Consider the following 15,459-nt stretch of genomic DNA (forward strand, 5'->3'; position numbering starts at 1 on the left):
TATTTGTGACGACATTCCCATTTTGCAGAGGTTTTGTGAGGGACGCCTGTCCGTGTCTGGTTGCTTGCTGTAACAATGGCCTGTAAGACTACGGAGTCAAAGAATCATAGAATTCGAAGGGACCCTGAGGGTCATCCAGTCCAACCCCCTGCAATGCAGGAATCTCAGCTAAAGCATCCTTTACAGATGACCACCCAACCTCTGCTTAAAAACCTCCAAGGAATGAGAGTCCACCACCTCTTGAGGAAGACTGTCTAGTAGGAACACATTAATTCTGACTTTGTTGATTGCCTGGGACTGTAAAAACAAGCGGCTGCCATGCATTATAACCTGGTTCACATGTCACCTTAAATCTAGGGTGGATAACCTTTGGCCCAAAGGCTTAAGTCCAACAGTAGTCCGAATTGTTGGAAAAACGCCCGGGAAGGCTGCCAACTTCCCAAGTCTTCGGAGCATCTCTCTGGTGGTCCTCTCTGGCTATAAATCTCCTTCATTCCAGAGAGACCGGTGATAGGCGACCCATCTCTCCTAAAAAGACCATGCCAGACTTCTGTCATATCATAGCAGAAGAAAGACTCAATCGTAGTTCTGAACTACTTTATTTACAGTCTATATACAGAGGCGCCAACAGTACGTCTGTGCTCTCTGAACACTGGTACAGAACTGCGACACACACAAAAGTGAAACTAAACTTCCAACAGTACTTAGCAGGAAGAGATAATACAGACTTCCTTTCTCACACTCTCTCAGACACTCACATGAGGTATACAATCATAGTGCCACTCGCTGGAGCAGCTCGGATAGATAAAAATCCTAACATGAATTTGGGCTGAAATGCTTTCTGGACTATAGATCTATAGGCACACTTTACCCTAGCAGCCCATGAAGTGGATTGGGCACCTGGTAAGACTAGGTCCCTCAAGACCAAGGTTCAAATTCCCTCCCACCCATGAAACTCACTGAGTTACCTTGGGCTAGTCACAGTCCCTTGGGCTGGCCTACCTCACAGGGTTGTTTTATTAGGACAAAATGGGGGAGAGGAGAACCGTATGTGCCACCTTGAGATCGTTTGAGGAAAGGTGGGACATGAATGTAATAAGAATGTTCAAAATAAATAAATAAAATTAGTGTTTTAGTGCACTTTTGGGGGGAGGGGTGACTAGAGAGTCGCACCACGGAATTCAGATAAGTGTGAATGCTGAAGTGTTACAGTTCACGTCTTTTTTCGGGAAGTGAAAATTAGGTATTAAAATGCAAACTAAACAGATTAAGTGGCTAAGCCAAGAATCACATTCTGAATAGCCTTATATTAATTATTTGATTGTTACACCCCCAACACCTGCATGCCAAACAAGCTGCTGTTTTGAGCATCGCAAGTGTTACGAAGAAGCAACAGAAGAAGAATGTGTGTGGGACCCTGCAAAGATTTCGACGGATGTCAGCTGCCTCACCAAAAACATCACCTGCGGTAAGATTGAGGGCTTTGTAATAAATGCTATGAATGCTTCGTACCCGTTCCCACTCCTCTCCCAAGGTTCCTTTGCCTTCAGATGAATAAGCCTCTAAGACACACCTATTCTGGCTTGTTTTTTGTCTGGTGGGCTAAATGTTATGAGCAGTGCCAGGCAAATTCTAAGAACTCTTCAGCGCTACAGTAAGCCTGCAACTTACACAGCGGCTACATTTTGGCGATTGCCCCTAAAGCCAAAATCACATCTAGTCCAAACCCACTGGTTCAATGGTGAGTGAGACTGCCAAAGTATTTGTCCTGGAATATTATTTCTAATTATTATTATTATTAGCCACATTATTAGCTCCAGAATGGATCCCTTTCACATCCAGAGGTACCACTGTACTGTGTTCCAGAATGTAGGACTATTGTCTTTTGTTTCTTTCTCTCTTTGCTGTCTGACGAGAAAGAGGAAGGAGTTAAGTCAGAATGCTCCGAGTGTATTACAGTCATACTTCTTGTTATGTTTGCTTCACGATACATTTTTTCAGGTTGAATCCCGCGGCAACCCGGAAGTACTGGAAAGGGTTACTTCCGGGTTTCGCCACTCGTGCATGCACCGAAACGCAAAATGATGTCACGCACATGCGCAGAAGCAGTGAATTGCGACCCACTCGTGCGCAGACGCGCAGATGCAGGTTGCGTTTCTTTCAGGTTGCGAACGGGGTTCCGGAACAGATCCCGTTCACAACCAGAGGTACCACTGTATATGTAAATAAAGTAGATTAGCCAAAAATGCTGTGCTACTGAGTTCTGTTACACAAACTGCAAATACTCTGCAGGATCGTAAGTGTGCTGATGCTTTTTGGTATCAGTCGCTGTGATGTTCGGGCTGGAGAAAGCTTTTGTAGCTCTTGAACGATCGACCAGGAGGGAGAGAACATGCCAGTTGGGCATGTGTCTCTGCCAGGGTCCGACACACGAGTAGGATGATCCTAACAGCTGGCACGGAGGTGACTTTTGCATATAGCCCACAAATTCTCAATGGAATTTACATCCGGAGAATTCCCTGGCCAATCAAGTACCTGTATTTGCTGCTCAGTCGTGAATTTCTTCACCACTTTCGATGAGTGACTGGGGGCTAGGTCCTGCTGCAATATCCCAGTACCGCCAGGATACCTCTTTTCCAGCTCTGGAATAATTCTCTTTCGTAGAACCTCAATATATTGTGGCGAGCGCATTTTTCCTTCTAATGGCTGCAGGCTTTCGACATCATAATAACTGAAGCATCCCTAAAACATCATCTTTTATGGGTGCTTGACAGACTGATTGATGTGGCATAGAAAACATGCTTTGTTTCAATTAATTTGCACAATGGTGTACTTAGGTCTCCTCTGCACAATCATTGGCCCGTCATTCTCTTATGCATGGAAGAGTCCTATGCTTTGCATCATTGTTCATGGAGGCTCCCTTCTAACATGCACTGAGTGCGGTAAGATGCTGTGGTCAAATTGCACAACATTGGGGGATTTGGGTGAAACACTCCCCCCCCCCCCAGTCCTTGTGAGCTTTCAGCACGACTGCATTTGTGATAATCTTTTTGCATGCCCTTCCTATGTGATCACATCAAATCCCTGTGGTCCTATGTGAATGATTGTATTCCTATGAATGTGTATGCCTATTGGGGTTTTCACTATACTACATGTTTTAGTTTAGATTCAGATTCTTCTTCTTTTTTTAAAAAAATTGCTTATTCCATTTCCAGGTGGCATTTTGGTTTTCTCTACTGGCAGATTATAATATTTTCAGAGGTGCAGCTGATTTTTGCATGTATTGTTTCCTGAAGAGAATCCTGTCCAAATCAGTAATTGGAAAGAAGAGAATTTCATATCAGCATAAGTTTTCCAGTGTATTAGAACCATCTCTCACTGTGAACTGTTCTCAGTCTTGAACTCGTTCCATGCTGGTTGAATAGTGTGGGAGGCACAATATACACTCTCAGCTACAAAACGAAATGCACTTCTCCAGGTCAAAACCTTATAGAGAGAAGGCAGATTGTGGAAACAGATACCTCAATAGTACTTTGTATGTTGATCTCTCCAACCCCCCTCAATTTCGGTTTTCTTTCGTCTCCAGAGTCTGACGATGCCTGTGAACGCCTTCTCTGCAACTGTGACAAGGCAGCTATTGAATGCTTTCTGCATTCCCACATTAACTCTTCCTTGAACAGCATGGATGTTTCACTCTGTCCCTCTCTGGTTACAGGTGAGAATATAAAAGAGAAACTCTGAGATCTTGTTTCCTCGGCAGTCTGTAGACGTCCCTATTCCCTGATTTGAATTTTAATGAACTGTATTCTTGCAAAGTTAATTTGTTGCTACTGGCTATTATGTCACACGTCAGCGAAAGTTTTGTGTGTCTGGGTCTGGGTCTCAGTGAGTGAAAAGTACAAGCCAATGGTTTTAAGCCTGCTTTCCAGGGAATTAGGCTTATCAAAGGTTCCTCAGTGAGAAGATCTTGCTAGAGATGGACAAGCATGCCAAAGACCGGTTTGCCTCTCATGCCCAATCTTCTGTGTTACTGTCCACAACACCGATGAATGCTTGCAATACTGTCAAGAGGATAAAGGTAAAGGGACCCCTGACCATTAGCTCCAGTCGTGGCCGACACTGGGGTTGCGGCGCTCATCTTGCTTTATTGGCCGAGGGAGCCGGCGTACAGCTTCCGGGTCATGTGGCCAGCATGACTAAGCCGCTTCTGGCGAACCAGAGCAGTGCACAGAAACGCTGTTTACCTTCCCGCTGGAGTGGTACCTATTTATCTACTTGCACTGGCATGCTTTCGAACTGCTAGGTTGGCAGGAGCAGGGACCGAGCAACGGGAGCTCACCCTGTTGCAGGGATTCGAACCGCCGACCTTCTGATCGGCAAGTCCTAGGCTCTGTGGCTTAACCCACAGTGCCACCCGTGTCCCAACAGGAGGATAGAAAACAATAAAGTTGTTTCTGCAAGCCACCAAATTGGGCAGAGCTCCTATAAGTTCAATGAAATGCAAACTGCAACAGACTGGGTTTGAGCTACGATAATACAATCAAAAGACAAATAGATGCAGAACAGCAAACTCCATCTCTAGCACATGTGCTTTGTAAGTGTGTCAGGATATACCGGTATGTGGGGCTCTGGACTGGATTGTCAATCAAGTTTAAAAAGCAGAACAAATTTCTGTACGTACTTCATGCATTGAGAAGAGCTGCTCACCCCTGGAAATAGGGCTAAATTGGAAGTTGCTATTATTGGGCCGAGTTGCTGTGGTGGGGACGAGGGTTGCGGTGAGGTCGGGGATGTTGCTTTTGTTTCAAACATTGCAAGTTTTGGATGGGAGGGATTGTTTCAGGAGGTGGCAGAGGGATGTCTCTAGATCTGTATGGCAGGGCAGGAAGCCTCGAGTAAAATTTAAGATATTAACGGATGCTAAAGAAGGAGGCGGACTTGCCCTGGCAGACCCCTAAATTTTGTTGTGAATCATCTGCTTTTTGCTGGCTGAGAGAATCGGCAGAATCCGAGACCAGGGAGAAGAGCTGGTGGAAGAAGACTGGAAGTTTAAAGACTATTTATAGAAATATTGCAAAATTAATGAATGTTAGAACAAAGTGGGAATGAAGTTATATGGCTTTAGCAGAAATGTTATAAGGAATTAAGTATAAATAGATTAATTGAGCATTAAAGGGAATAAAATAAGGTTAGAATGTGTTAAGATAATTATAGGATAGAAAACAGAGGAAGATGGAAAGGAATTGCTGAAATAATTAATTGATGTGGAATACAAAAAGGGAGGTGTGAGGAAGTCGTGGAAATAAGCAAATGAAAGATATGACATTGAAATTGTTTAAAATGGTCTTTGTTTCGTTTTATTTGCCTTGCATTGTATTGTGTTGTTTTTTGTTTGTTGTTTCTTTTTGCTTCTTTGCTTTGTTTAACTCTTTTTCTTTTTTTTGTAACTTTTAAACTCTTAGTAAATATTATTTAAAAAAAGAGAGAGAGAGGAGAGCTGCTCACCCCTTCCTTTTCATCCCTCCTTTCCTCTTTAGCATGCGCACTGTCCATTTTTCATATGCCTGGACATTTTTTTATTTCTATTTTTTACGAAAATGAATCATGGAACACCTGCTCCCTCTTCTTTACAGAAACAGTCAGCGAGAGAAGTCAGACGACGCTTCATGCTGCAGGTATGCTATGTGTATCCTATACTGTTTCCCCCAGAGCCCAAAGTGGGGCAGGAGTCTACAAACGACAGGTAACAGAACGAATAGGCCCAGATGGAGACTATGCAAATATGTCCATCCCTTCCAGTAAGAAGCTATTTTTCTTTCTTTCCATAGAGTTTCAGAACCAGAGGGCTGAAGATACTCAGCTGACAGATACATCTGTTGCAGAGGGTAGGTTTGCCAGTGTTCTTGTTTAGTTTAGCTGGGATCAAAACTGAACCTTTGAACCAAGGTAGAGTAAATTCTGCAAAAGGTTTTTTGTGTGATTCTGACATCTTTTGATTAATTTCTCCTGCTCCCACAGAAGAGTATGAATGCAGTATAAAATGATAGTGGTTGAAATTGATCCACACATTATATCTTCCCATTCTACTAGGCTGCATGCCTCTTCTCTTTGCTCGGGTACAGTGATGACCATTGGGATTGGTAGGGTGGAAGGCAAGGAGGACCAACAGTAGGTGGAGCTATAGCCAATGACAGGCAGAGCCAATGCACTCTATTGTCTCCAGTGCTGGATTTACGTATAAGCTAAACAAGCTATAGCTTAAGGCCCCACTCTCTTGGGGGCCCCAAAAAATGTAAGGGAAAAAACAACACCTGGATGTACATTTCCAAAATATAAGATAAAAAACAAATAAAATAAAACCTACATACAGCAACAGTGTTTTGTAAATTGTGTTTCTAAAGGAACTTTTGCTATTGACAAATGCCAATGTGTTTGCATTATTTTGTTATAAATAAAAAATCATTTTAAGTTAGAGCTTAATAATTATTTCACTATCAATATACTTCTTAATTGTACTTCACTATTACAGTGGTACCTCGGGTTAAGAACTTAATTCATTCTGGAAGTCCATTCTTAATCTGAAACTGTTCTTAACCTGAGGTACCACTTTAGCTAATGGGGCCTCCTGCCATGCCACGATTTCTGTTCTCATCCTGAAGCAAAGTTCTTATCCCGAGGTAATACTTCTGGGTTAGCGGAGTCTGTAACCTGAAGCATCTGTAACCTGAAGCGTCTGTAACCTGAGGTACCACTGTAATATACTTCTTAATTGTATTTCAGTTCAACAATTATGCGCAAATGGCTTCAGATACAAATAAGTCCATAAATTACCATATAGCAGGGGTCAGCAAACTTTTGCAGAGGGGGGCCTGTCCATTGTCCCTCAGACCTTGGGGGGGGGGCTGTATTTTGAAGAGAGGAAAAAAAATGAACGAATTCCTATGCCCCACAAATAACCCAGAGATGCATTTTAAATAAAAGGACACATTCTACTCATGTAAAAACATGCTGATTCCTGGACCATCCGTGGGCTTTAGTATGCCTAAGGTAAAGGTAAAAGGACCCCTGACCTCTGGGGTTGTGGCACTTATCTCGCTTTATTGGCCAAGGGAGCCGGCGTACAGCTTCCGGGTCATGCGGCTAGCATGACTAAGCCGCTTCTGGTGAACCAGAGCAGCGCACAGAAAAGCCGTTTACCTTCCCACCGGAGCGGTACCTATTTATCTACTTGCACTTTGAAGTGCTTTCGAACTAACCATGCCATTTAGCAAATATACAATACAAAAATAAAGCGACAATTTATTGTTGGCAAAGAACAACTGGACATATAAAGGGCCCCGTTACCTTCAGTAGCTTAGGGCCGCATCAAACCTAAATCCGGCCCTGATTGTCTCCACCCTCCTTCTTGCTGAGTCCTACAAGAGAGAACACTAGTGGGAAGGAAGCTGGCAAGCCGTGCCAGCCCTTGAACTGTTTATAAGTAAGAAGGCAGGCCGGGGGGGGGGGGCAACTAAGGGCCAGCAGAGGTCTATGGGGCAGTACTTCATCTCTTTTTTTGTTTTGTTTGTTTGTTTGTTTGAATATTTTTATTAGGAATTTCAACATAACAATTTATCAAAAATACATCATCCTCATTTCCCCACCCATTTTTCCCTCCCCCTCCCCCCAAAAGAAAAACCCACCCTCCCAGACTTCCCTCAGCTCCTCTCTCTGGTTTTTCAGCACATGTTATTCTCTGCATATTATAAAATTGTAAAGATCCTTAATTTATAGATAGATAATATCTATGTTGTTGTTGCTTAGTTGTTTAGTTGTGTCCGACTCTTTGTAACCCCATGGACCAGAGCACGCCAGGCACTCCTGTCTTCCACTGCCTCCCGCAGTTTGGTCAAACTCATGCTGGTAGCTTCGAGAACACTGTCCAACCATCTCGTCCTCTGTCATCCCCTTCTCCTTGTGCCTTCAGTCTTTCCCAACATCAGGGTCTTTTCCAGGGGGTCTTCTCTTCTCATAAGGTGGCCAAAGTATTGGAGCTTCAGGATAATATCTATATATTACCAATAAAAAGTTTGTGTATGTTTACTCAAAACCTGCCAAGGAGTCCAGTTCATTTTGTTGTTTCTTTAAGTACTTTGTGAAAGGTTCCCATTCTTCTTTAAAGTCACAGTTGTCCTTATCACGTAGTTTGCGTGTCAATTCTGCCAATTCCGCATAGTGCTTCATCTGTTCTAATGGACCAGCCTCTGCTACTCAGGTTAGCCTCTTTGGGGAAACTGCCGAGACAAACTGGAACCGGATCACAAGATGGCAAGAACAAGAGGCAGTGGGGTGTTCAACAAGTCCTGTTGAGGAAAGCTTCGAGGAAATAGGTCTATTTTTCCTGTAGAAAAGATGAGCAAGGCGTGGGGGGCATGATAGTACTTTTCAAATACCTGAAGATCTGCCAGGTAGAAGACAACAAAGGCATATTCTTTGCTGCCCCAGAGAGCAGGAACGGATCAAATGGGATTAAGTTACAAGAGGGTAAATTGCTGCTGGACATTAGCAGAAACGTCTTGACATCAAGAACCCAGCCAGATGACGGGATATAAATACTAATAAATACTAATATTATTATTATTACTAAGGGCAGATTGACAATGGAACTAGTTAGTGCATTGGGTGGGCTGATATTTGATAGAGGTCTTCAAGCAGGGGTTGGGCAGCCATCTGACGCTGTAGATCTCTGGATGTCCTGTATCTTGAAGGGGGTTGAAATATACTCGGAGTCGAGAGTGGATTTCATGCTCTTTATTCAGCTCATAGTGGTGAGGAGGAATGGAAGTTCCCCCAGAATGTCTGCTTTATATACATTATTTACACAACGGGCCCCATGTGATTGACTAATTCCGGGATTCTCCTGTAGGCCAATCAGGTTGCGGATTCACTTCCACCTGGAGCTGGATTGGGTGGCTCCTGTGGACCCATCAGACTGCTGCATTCTGGACCCTATTGTTCTAGGACCAATAAGACTGCTGCCTTTTGGATCCTATTCAACTCAGTACATAACAGGGGTTCAACTGAATGGCTCATAAGACAACCCCCCCCCCCCCAAATCTTATTATATCATGACTTACCTTGGGAGAGGATTTGGGCCTAGTTTTTCAGATATGGCTATATCTGGTTTATCCCTTCTTGCAGAAGATCAGTCTCTTCTCCTTACTGTCCTCTGCACAGACAGAAAGCACAGCAGATGTTATTCTGATTATGGGATGCGATGATGAAGCTTGCAGATTCTCATAGGCATATATCGATATTGTGTATCTTTCAGTTATCCCACAGACCACAGATGGGATGGTTGTACTGAGTTCTGGAGCAGACCGTAAGTCGTTATTCGCAGGCATGATGCTATCGTTTGTCTCCTTGATATGATTAATTTCTTCTGTTGCTTTTCCAAAGCATGCTTGCTTTTCCTGACCAAGAATCGCTCCCATTCTGGTTTATTTTCTTTTAAACAGTTGCTTCAGATGCGATGAGTGATGTAGGCCTTGAAGCCCACAGAGAAGGAGGTGTGTGATGGCTTTAGGGCTTTTAGAAGACTTGTTTAGAAGACTTATAAACTGTGGTATATAGATGAACTTACAGATAAAACATGGCTGAATCCATAAGCCAATTAAATCAAATATTCTTAAAGTCATAATCATAAAAACAAAGATAAAATCAATTGATCATTAAAACTATTATGTTTCAATCCCCTTCATTTGAAGTTTTTAAGCAGAGGTTGGGTGGCCATCTGCCATCGATGGTCCTTTGGATCCCAACTCTACAATTCTATGATATAACTAACTTTGGGAACAATCCTATAGCAAGTTCTTCCAGGGTGAGCAGGTTAGGATCCAGTGGATCTCTGACTGCACTGGATTGACTCCTTCATCAGCTCAGCCAGAGATACACCATAGACGTTGCCAAATCTTTGGTTTATAATGGTCTGAATAAACTAAAGAATTTGAACTTTCTTGTTTTTCCTTTGACAGACATTTCTCCTGAGTCCGGTGGCCTCTTGCTGAGAAACCCAGAAGAAGGTGGTAAGTACTGTACATCTCACAGGTTAACATCACTGTCTTCTCACTCTTCAACCCCAGCCTCTTCTGACAGCACAGCACATAAACAAAGTCATCATTGATTCATAATCGTCTTCTTCTTCTTCTTCTTCTTCTTCTTCTTCTTCTTCTTCTTCTCCTCCTCCTCCTCCTCCTCCTCCTCCTTTTTACAGAAATTCCAGTTTGTTACATTTACCCAGTGAATGCCATATGGCTGAGTGGTGGATTTGAACTTAGGTCTCTTCAAGCCCAGTCCAACACTCTGACCCAGGGGTAGCCCATGTGATGTCCTCGGCTCCAACTCCCACTCCCACCAGTCCATCCATCATAATCAAGAGCTGGACATGATGGAGTTGTATTCCAGCAACATTAGGAAGGCACCACGTTGGCTGCTCCTGCTCGAAACACTAACATCAGGGATGGGGTAACCAGTAGACCACCACATGTTGCTGGGACTCCAACTCCCATCAGCCCCAGTCAGCATGCCCAATGGTCAGGGATCTTGGTAGTTGTGGTCTAGCAACATTTGGAGGGCCACAAGTTTTCTACTTCTGCATTACACCACAGTGATGCTGCTAAATGTTTTGCAAAGTCTATCACATAGGTAAGGGTAAAGGGACCCCTGACCGTTAAATCCAGTCACGGATGATATCTTGCTTTACTGGCCAAGGAAGCTGGCGTTTGTCCGCAGACAGCTTCCAGGTCATGTGGCCAGAATGACTAAGCTGCTTCTGGCGAACCAGAGCAGCGCACGGAAACGCCATTTACCTTCCCGCCGGAGCGGTACCTATTAATCTACTTGCCCTTTGACGTCCTTTCGAACTGCTAGGTTGGCAGGAGCAGGGACCGAGCAACGGGAGCTCACCCAGTTGCGGGGATTCGAACCGCCGACCTACTGATCGGCAAGCCCTAGGCTCTGTGGTTTAGACCACAGCGCCACCCGCGTCCCCCATTTATCAGAAGAAAAGGAACCAAGGAACAACCATGCAACCTTAATCTAACAACATCTCCCTATATTTGTAACTCATTGGTCATATGTGGAGAGTGGAAAAGTGGTGTGATGGGACGATGAGCTGCTTGTGTGTAAAATCCTAGTCCCTCAGAGTTTGGTCAAGTTTGCAAACCTCTGTCTGTAACGGAGCCCCTTAAACATGGCTCCGTCAGTCGCTGGCAGATTCCGACAGTGGTTGCTTTCGGAATCGCTTCCAACATAAAAGCTCCTTAACGGAAACACGTCTTCTGGACTCTCTGCGTGACAGTTTCCGGCGAGGAGTGGGTGTCCCTACAGGAGGTCCTGAAACCTCCCCACTGTTTTCGCTGGAAGTGTCTCTGAGCCATCCCTCCAGCTCCCTTTCCCTCAGCCCAGCTCCTCTCCCCCTACTGGTTCCCTCTTCAGCTGCTGAGTCTCTCCCAACCTGTGTGAGCCCTTTCACTTCCCTTCCTTCCGATGGCAGTTCCCTGACATCCACCTCCCCTCCAGGGCCCCCTTCATCCCCTCTCGCCCCCTCCTCTACGGGCGGTGAGGAGGCAAAACCCCGGAATGAACTTCCTTCATCTTCCGATGTCCCGAACACTTCTCTCCACCTGTTGCGGTTCCTGGTCTCGAAGTACTCCTCCTCCTCAGAGTCCATCTCCCCTTCCCCTTCCGATTCCGAGAATCCTTCCAACTCCTCCTCCTCATCGGTGGTCCCAAAGTATTCCCTCCGGAACCTCTCCACAGGCTGAGGTTTCCTTGGGAACCTTTGATGGAACGTTTCTATCAATACCTCGTCATTGATATCTTCTGCCATTACCCAAGTGTTTTCTGACTCCGGTTCTCCTTCCCACGCTACCAAATACTCCACCTGATCCCCCTTCCATCTGGCGTCGAGGATTTCTGCCACATGGCTGCTGCATTCCCTTTCTTCTATGACCGGTCCCCGAGTGGCCATCCCTTCTCGTCCCCCCTCATACGGTGACAGTAACGACCTGTGAAATACTGGGTGCAGTTTCATGTGGTTGGGTAACCGGAGCCTGAAAGCCACTGGGTTGACCTGTTGAATGACCTCAAAGGGACCCAATCTCCTGGGTCTTAATTTCTTACAACCTCCTTTGAACGGCAACCCTTGGGTTGACAGCCACACTCTATCTCCCACCCTTATGGTTTCACCTTCCCTTCGGTTCTTGTCTGCCTGCCTCTTGTATTCTTCCTTCGCCCTTTCTAAGTTGAGTTGGAGCTGACGATGGATTGCTTCCATTTCTTCTACAAAATGCTCGGCTGCCGGGACACCCCATCTCTCCCCTTCTCCCCCTGGGAAAGCCCTGGGATGACACCCATAATTAGCCAAGAAGGGGCTCATCCCTGTGGACACATTCTCGGCATTGTTGTAGGCAAATTCCGCCAGCGCCAACTTTTCTACCCAGTCATTCTCTCTGTCATTGACATAACACCTCAGGTATTGCTGGAGGACCCCGTTTGCTCTTTCCGCCTGCCCGTTGGTTTCAGGGTGCCGGGCAGTCGAAAAGTTGACCTCCACCTGCAGTAAGCTCATGAGCTTCCTCCAGAACCTGGAAGTAAATTGTTTTCCTCGGTCTGAGACCACCCTCAATGGCACCCCGTGCAACCTAAAAATGTGTTCTACAAATAACTTCGCTGTCTCTTCCGCCGTGACTGCATGCGAGCAGGCTACAAAGTGGCACATCTTTGTTAGTAGGTCTACCACCACCATGATGGCTGTTTTCCCCTTGGACTTCGGCAGATCAGTCATAAAATCTATCGACACTGCCTCCCAAGGTCGTTCTGGGGTTGGTAAGGGTTCTAATAGCCCCGCCGGTGCCCGCCTCTCCCCTTTGGCTCGCTGGCATTGCTCACACCCTCTTACATACTCCCGTACATCTTCCCTCACCTTAGGCCACCAAAATTCCCTGGTGACCAACCACATGGTTTTGTGTTGTCCAAAATGCCCCGCCGTGGGGCTGTCGTGCAACTGCTTGAGTACCCTCCCCCTTAAGTCTCCTTCAGGGATATACAGTGCCCCTTTGTAATACAAAGCTCCATTTCTTTCCTCGAAACCCCCTGGTTCCTCTCCCTCACCCCTAAGACCTCTGAGCTTATTCTGGGCGTATTCATCATTCTCTGTTTCCTCTACCAGTTCTCTTTGTCCCACCAATGCCGCCCCACACACCCAGCGGTCCTCTGGAATGACATGTCTCTCTTCGGGTGCTCCCTCCTCCTCCAAATATTCAGGTTTGCGTGAGAGAGCGTCCGCCCTAATGTTCTCTGGGCCTGGCACGTAACAAATCTCAAAGTTAAATTTGGAGAACTCCTGGGCCCATCTCACTTGCCGTTGGTTGAGCACTCGTGCCGTCCTCCAATACTCTAGGTTCTTGTGGTCAGTGCACACTTGCACCTTATGTTGTGCGCCAATTAGCAGGTGCCTCCATCTCCGGAACGCCTCATGAATGGCTAGTAGTTCTCGGTCATACACCGTGTAGTTCCTCTCGGATTTGTTCAGCTTTCGCGAAAAAAAGGCACACGGTCTCCACTCTGACTCCTCCTTCCCTGGCTGCAGAAGCACCGCCCCAATCGCTCTGTCTGATGCGTCAGTTTCCACTCTCATCGGTTTTTGTAAATCCACATGCAGGAGTTGTTGTTCCGAGGCGAAGGCCCTTTTTAGTTCCTCAAATGCTCGCTCCGCCTCCTCAGTCCAAACGAACTTCTTCTTACTGCTGAGACAGTCCGTAATGGGCGCCGTCAGGTGGGCAAAGTTTCGGATGAACTTACGATAGAAGTTCCCAAATCCTAGGAACCTCTGCACATCCTTCCTTGTTTTGGGTGTTTTCCATTCCAGCACCGCCTGGACCTTGCCGGGATCCATGGCCAATCCCTTGTCTGACAGGCGATACCCCAGGAATTCCACCTCCTTGGTATGAAACTGACACTTCTCCAGTTTCACCCACAGCTGGTTGGCTTGCAGCCTGCTCAACACTTCTCTGACGTCTCTCACATGCTGCTCCTCATTCTCAGAATACACCAACACGTCGTCTAAGAAGGCCACACAATTCTTGTAAAGCAAAGGCCCCAGGACGTGGTTCATAAACGATTGAAAGCACGCGGAGCCTCCTTGTAGGCCGAAGGGCATAACTAAATATTCAAATGCCCCCAAAGGGGTGAACATGGTGGTTTTCCATTCATCCCCCTTCCTTATTCGTATCAGGTTGTACGCCCCCCTTAGGTCCAGTTTAGTAAAAATCTTTCCCTTCCTGACCCTTGTCAAAATGTCGTCAATCCTGGGCATAGGGAAAGCCACTGGTTCTGACACTGCATTTAAGGCCCTGAAGTCACACACAAGCCTCGGCTTGTTCGTGTTTTTTTTATCCACAAAAAACACTGGGCTGCCCCCCACCGCCCTGGACTCTCTGATGAACCCTCTCTTCAGGTTCTTGTCAATGAACTCTCTTAGCTCCTGCATCTCTCTGTCTGACATGGCGTACAGCTTGCCTACAGGGAGCTGTGCCCCAGGGAGTAAATTGATTTGACAGTCAAAGGGTCTATGCGGGGGTAATTGGTCAGCTTCCCTTTCGCTGAAGACGTCGCGGAGATCTGCGTATTGTCGTGGTACCTTCACGTTCTCCGTTACTTCAGTCCCTGCTAGGGTGGCTTGGGCCCCTGCCAAACCCTTTCCCTCTTTGCAGTGTTCTAAGCAATGTGCTGAACCAAAAGAAACCACTCTCTGATGCCAGCCCACCAGCGGATCATGTAACGCTAGCCAGCTCATCCCCAATATAATGGGAGCTCCTCCCAAGGTGGCCACATTAAACGCTATCAGTTCGGTGTGCCTTGCCACCTTCATTATCATTGGGACGGTCTGCAAGCTGACTTCTCCTCCCAACAGCTCCCTGCCATCGATCGTGGTCACCTGCAGGGGGTTGCTTAAAGGGATCGTCTGTATCTGGTGTTCAGCTGCAAACTCTTTGCTCATGAAATTGCAGGAGCTGCCTGAGTCCAACAGCGCCTTTATCTTTAGAGGGTGTCCGTTTGGCAGCTCTAGCGCCACTTCTATCACTAGGGCGGGTTTAGGAGGTTCTGGCGTGGGCACTTTCACTGCTCTTTGGCCTGACTGCTGTGCCCCGACGGTGGCAGCCAGGCGTTGGCTTTTACTTGCTTCGGTATTTCTTCCTCTCTTCCCTCCACAGCTCCTACCATCCCTTGCCATTCCTTCCTCTGGGGGCAGACTCTGGCAAAGTGACCTGGCTGTTGGCAGAGATAGCATTTCCGGGCGCCTTTTCCCTCCTTCTTTCCCCCCTCACTGGGCTTTGAAACTGCGCGCGCGCGCGCTGTTCCGATTTCCATCGGCTCTGCCGGCGGGAAAGTTGGCTCTGGAATGTCTGGAATGCGGAA

General features: G+C 46.3%; 1 protein-coding gene across 3 annotated transcripts in view; it reads left to right on the forward strand.

Annotated features, from left to right (window-relative positions):
* The window catches only part of OC90 (otoconin 90), a 33,593-nt gene that overhangs the window by 8,118 nt on the left and 10,016 nt on the right, over nucleotides 1-15,459 (forward strand). For all 3 annotated transcript variants that reach the window (XM_081012660.1, XM_081012662.1, XM_081012661.1), the window contains 7 exons: nucleotides 1,356-1,468; nucleotides 3,587-3,715; nucleotides 5,634-5,675; nucleotides 5,829-5,885; nucleotides 9,311-9,361; nucleotides 9,498-9,548; nucleotides 10,014-10,064. In XM_081012660.1, coding sequence (XP_080868786.1) covers nucleotides 1,356-1,468; nucleotides 3,587-3,715; nucleotides 5,634-5,675; nucleotides 5,829-5,885; nucleotides 9,311-9,361; nucleotides 9,498-9,548; nucleotides 10,014-10,064 — 494 coding nt within the window. The remainder of the gene's footprint in view (nucleotides 1-1,355; nucleotides 1,469-3,586; nucleotides 3,716-5,633; nucleotides 5,676-5,828; nucleotides 5,886-9,310; nucleotides 9,362-9,497; nucleotides 9,549-10,013; nucleotides 10,065-15,459) is intronic.

This window comes from Podarcis pityusensis, assembly GCF_964106645.2.
Source record: "Podarcis pityusensis genome assembly, chromosome: 7".
Lineage (NCBI taxonomy): Eukaryota > Metazoa > Chordata > Lepidosauria > Squamata > Lacertidae > Podarcis > Podarcis pityusensis.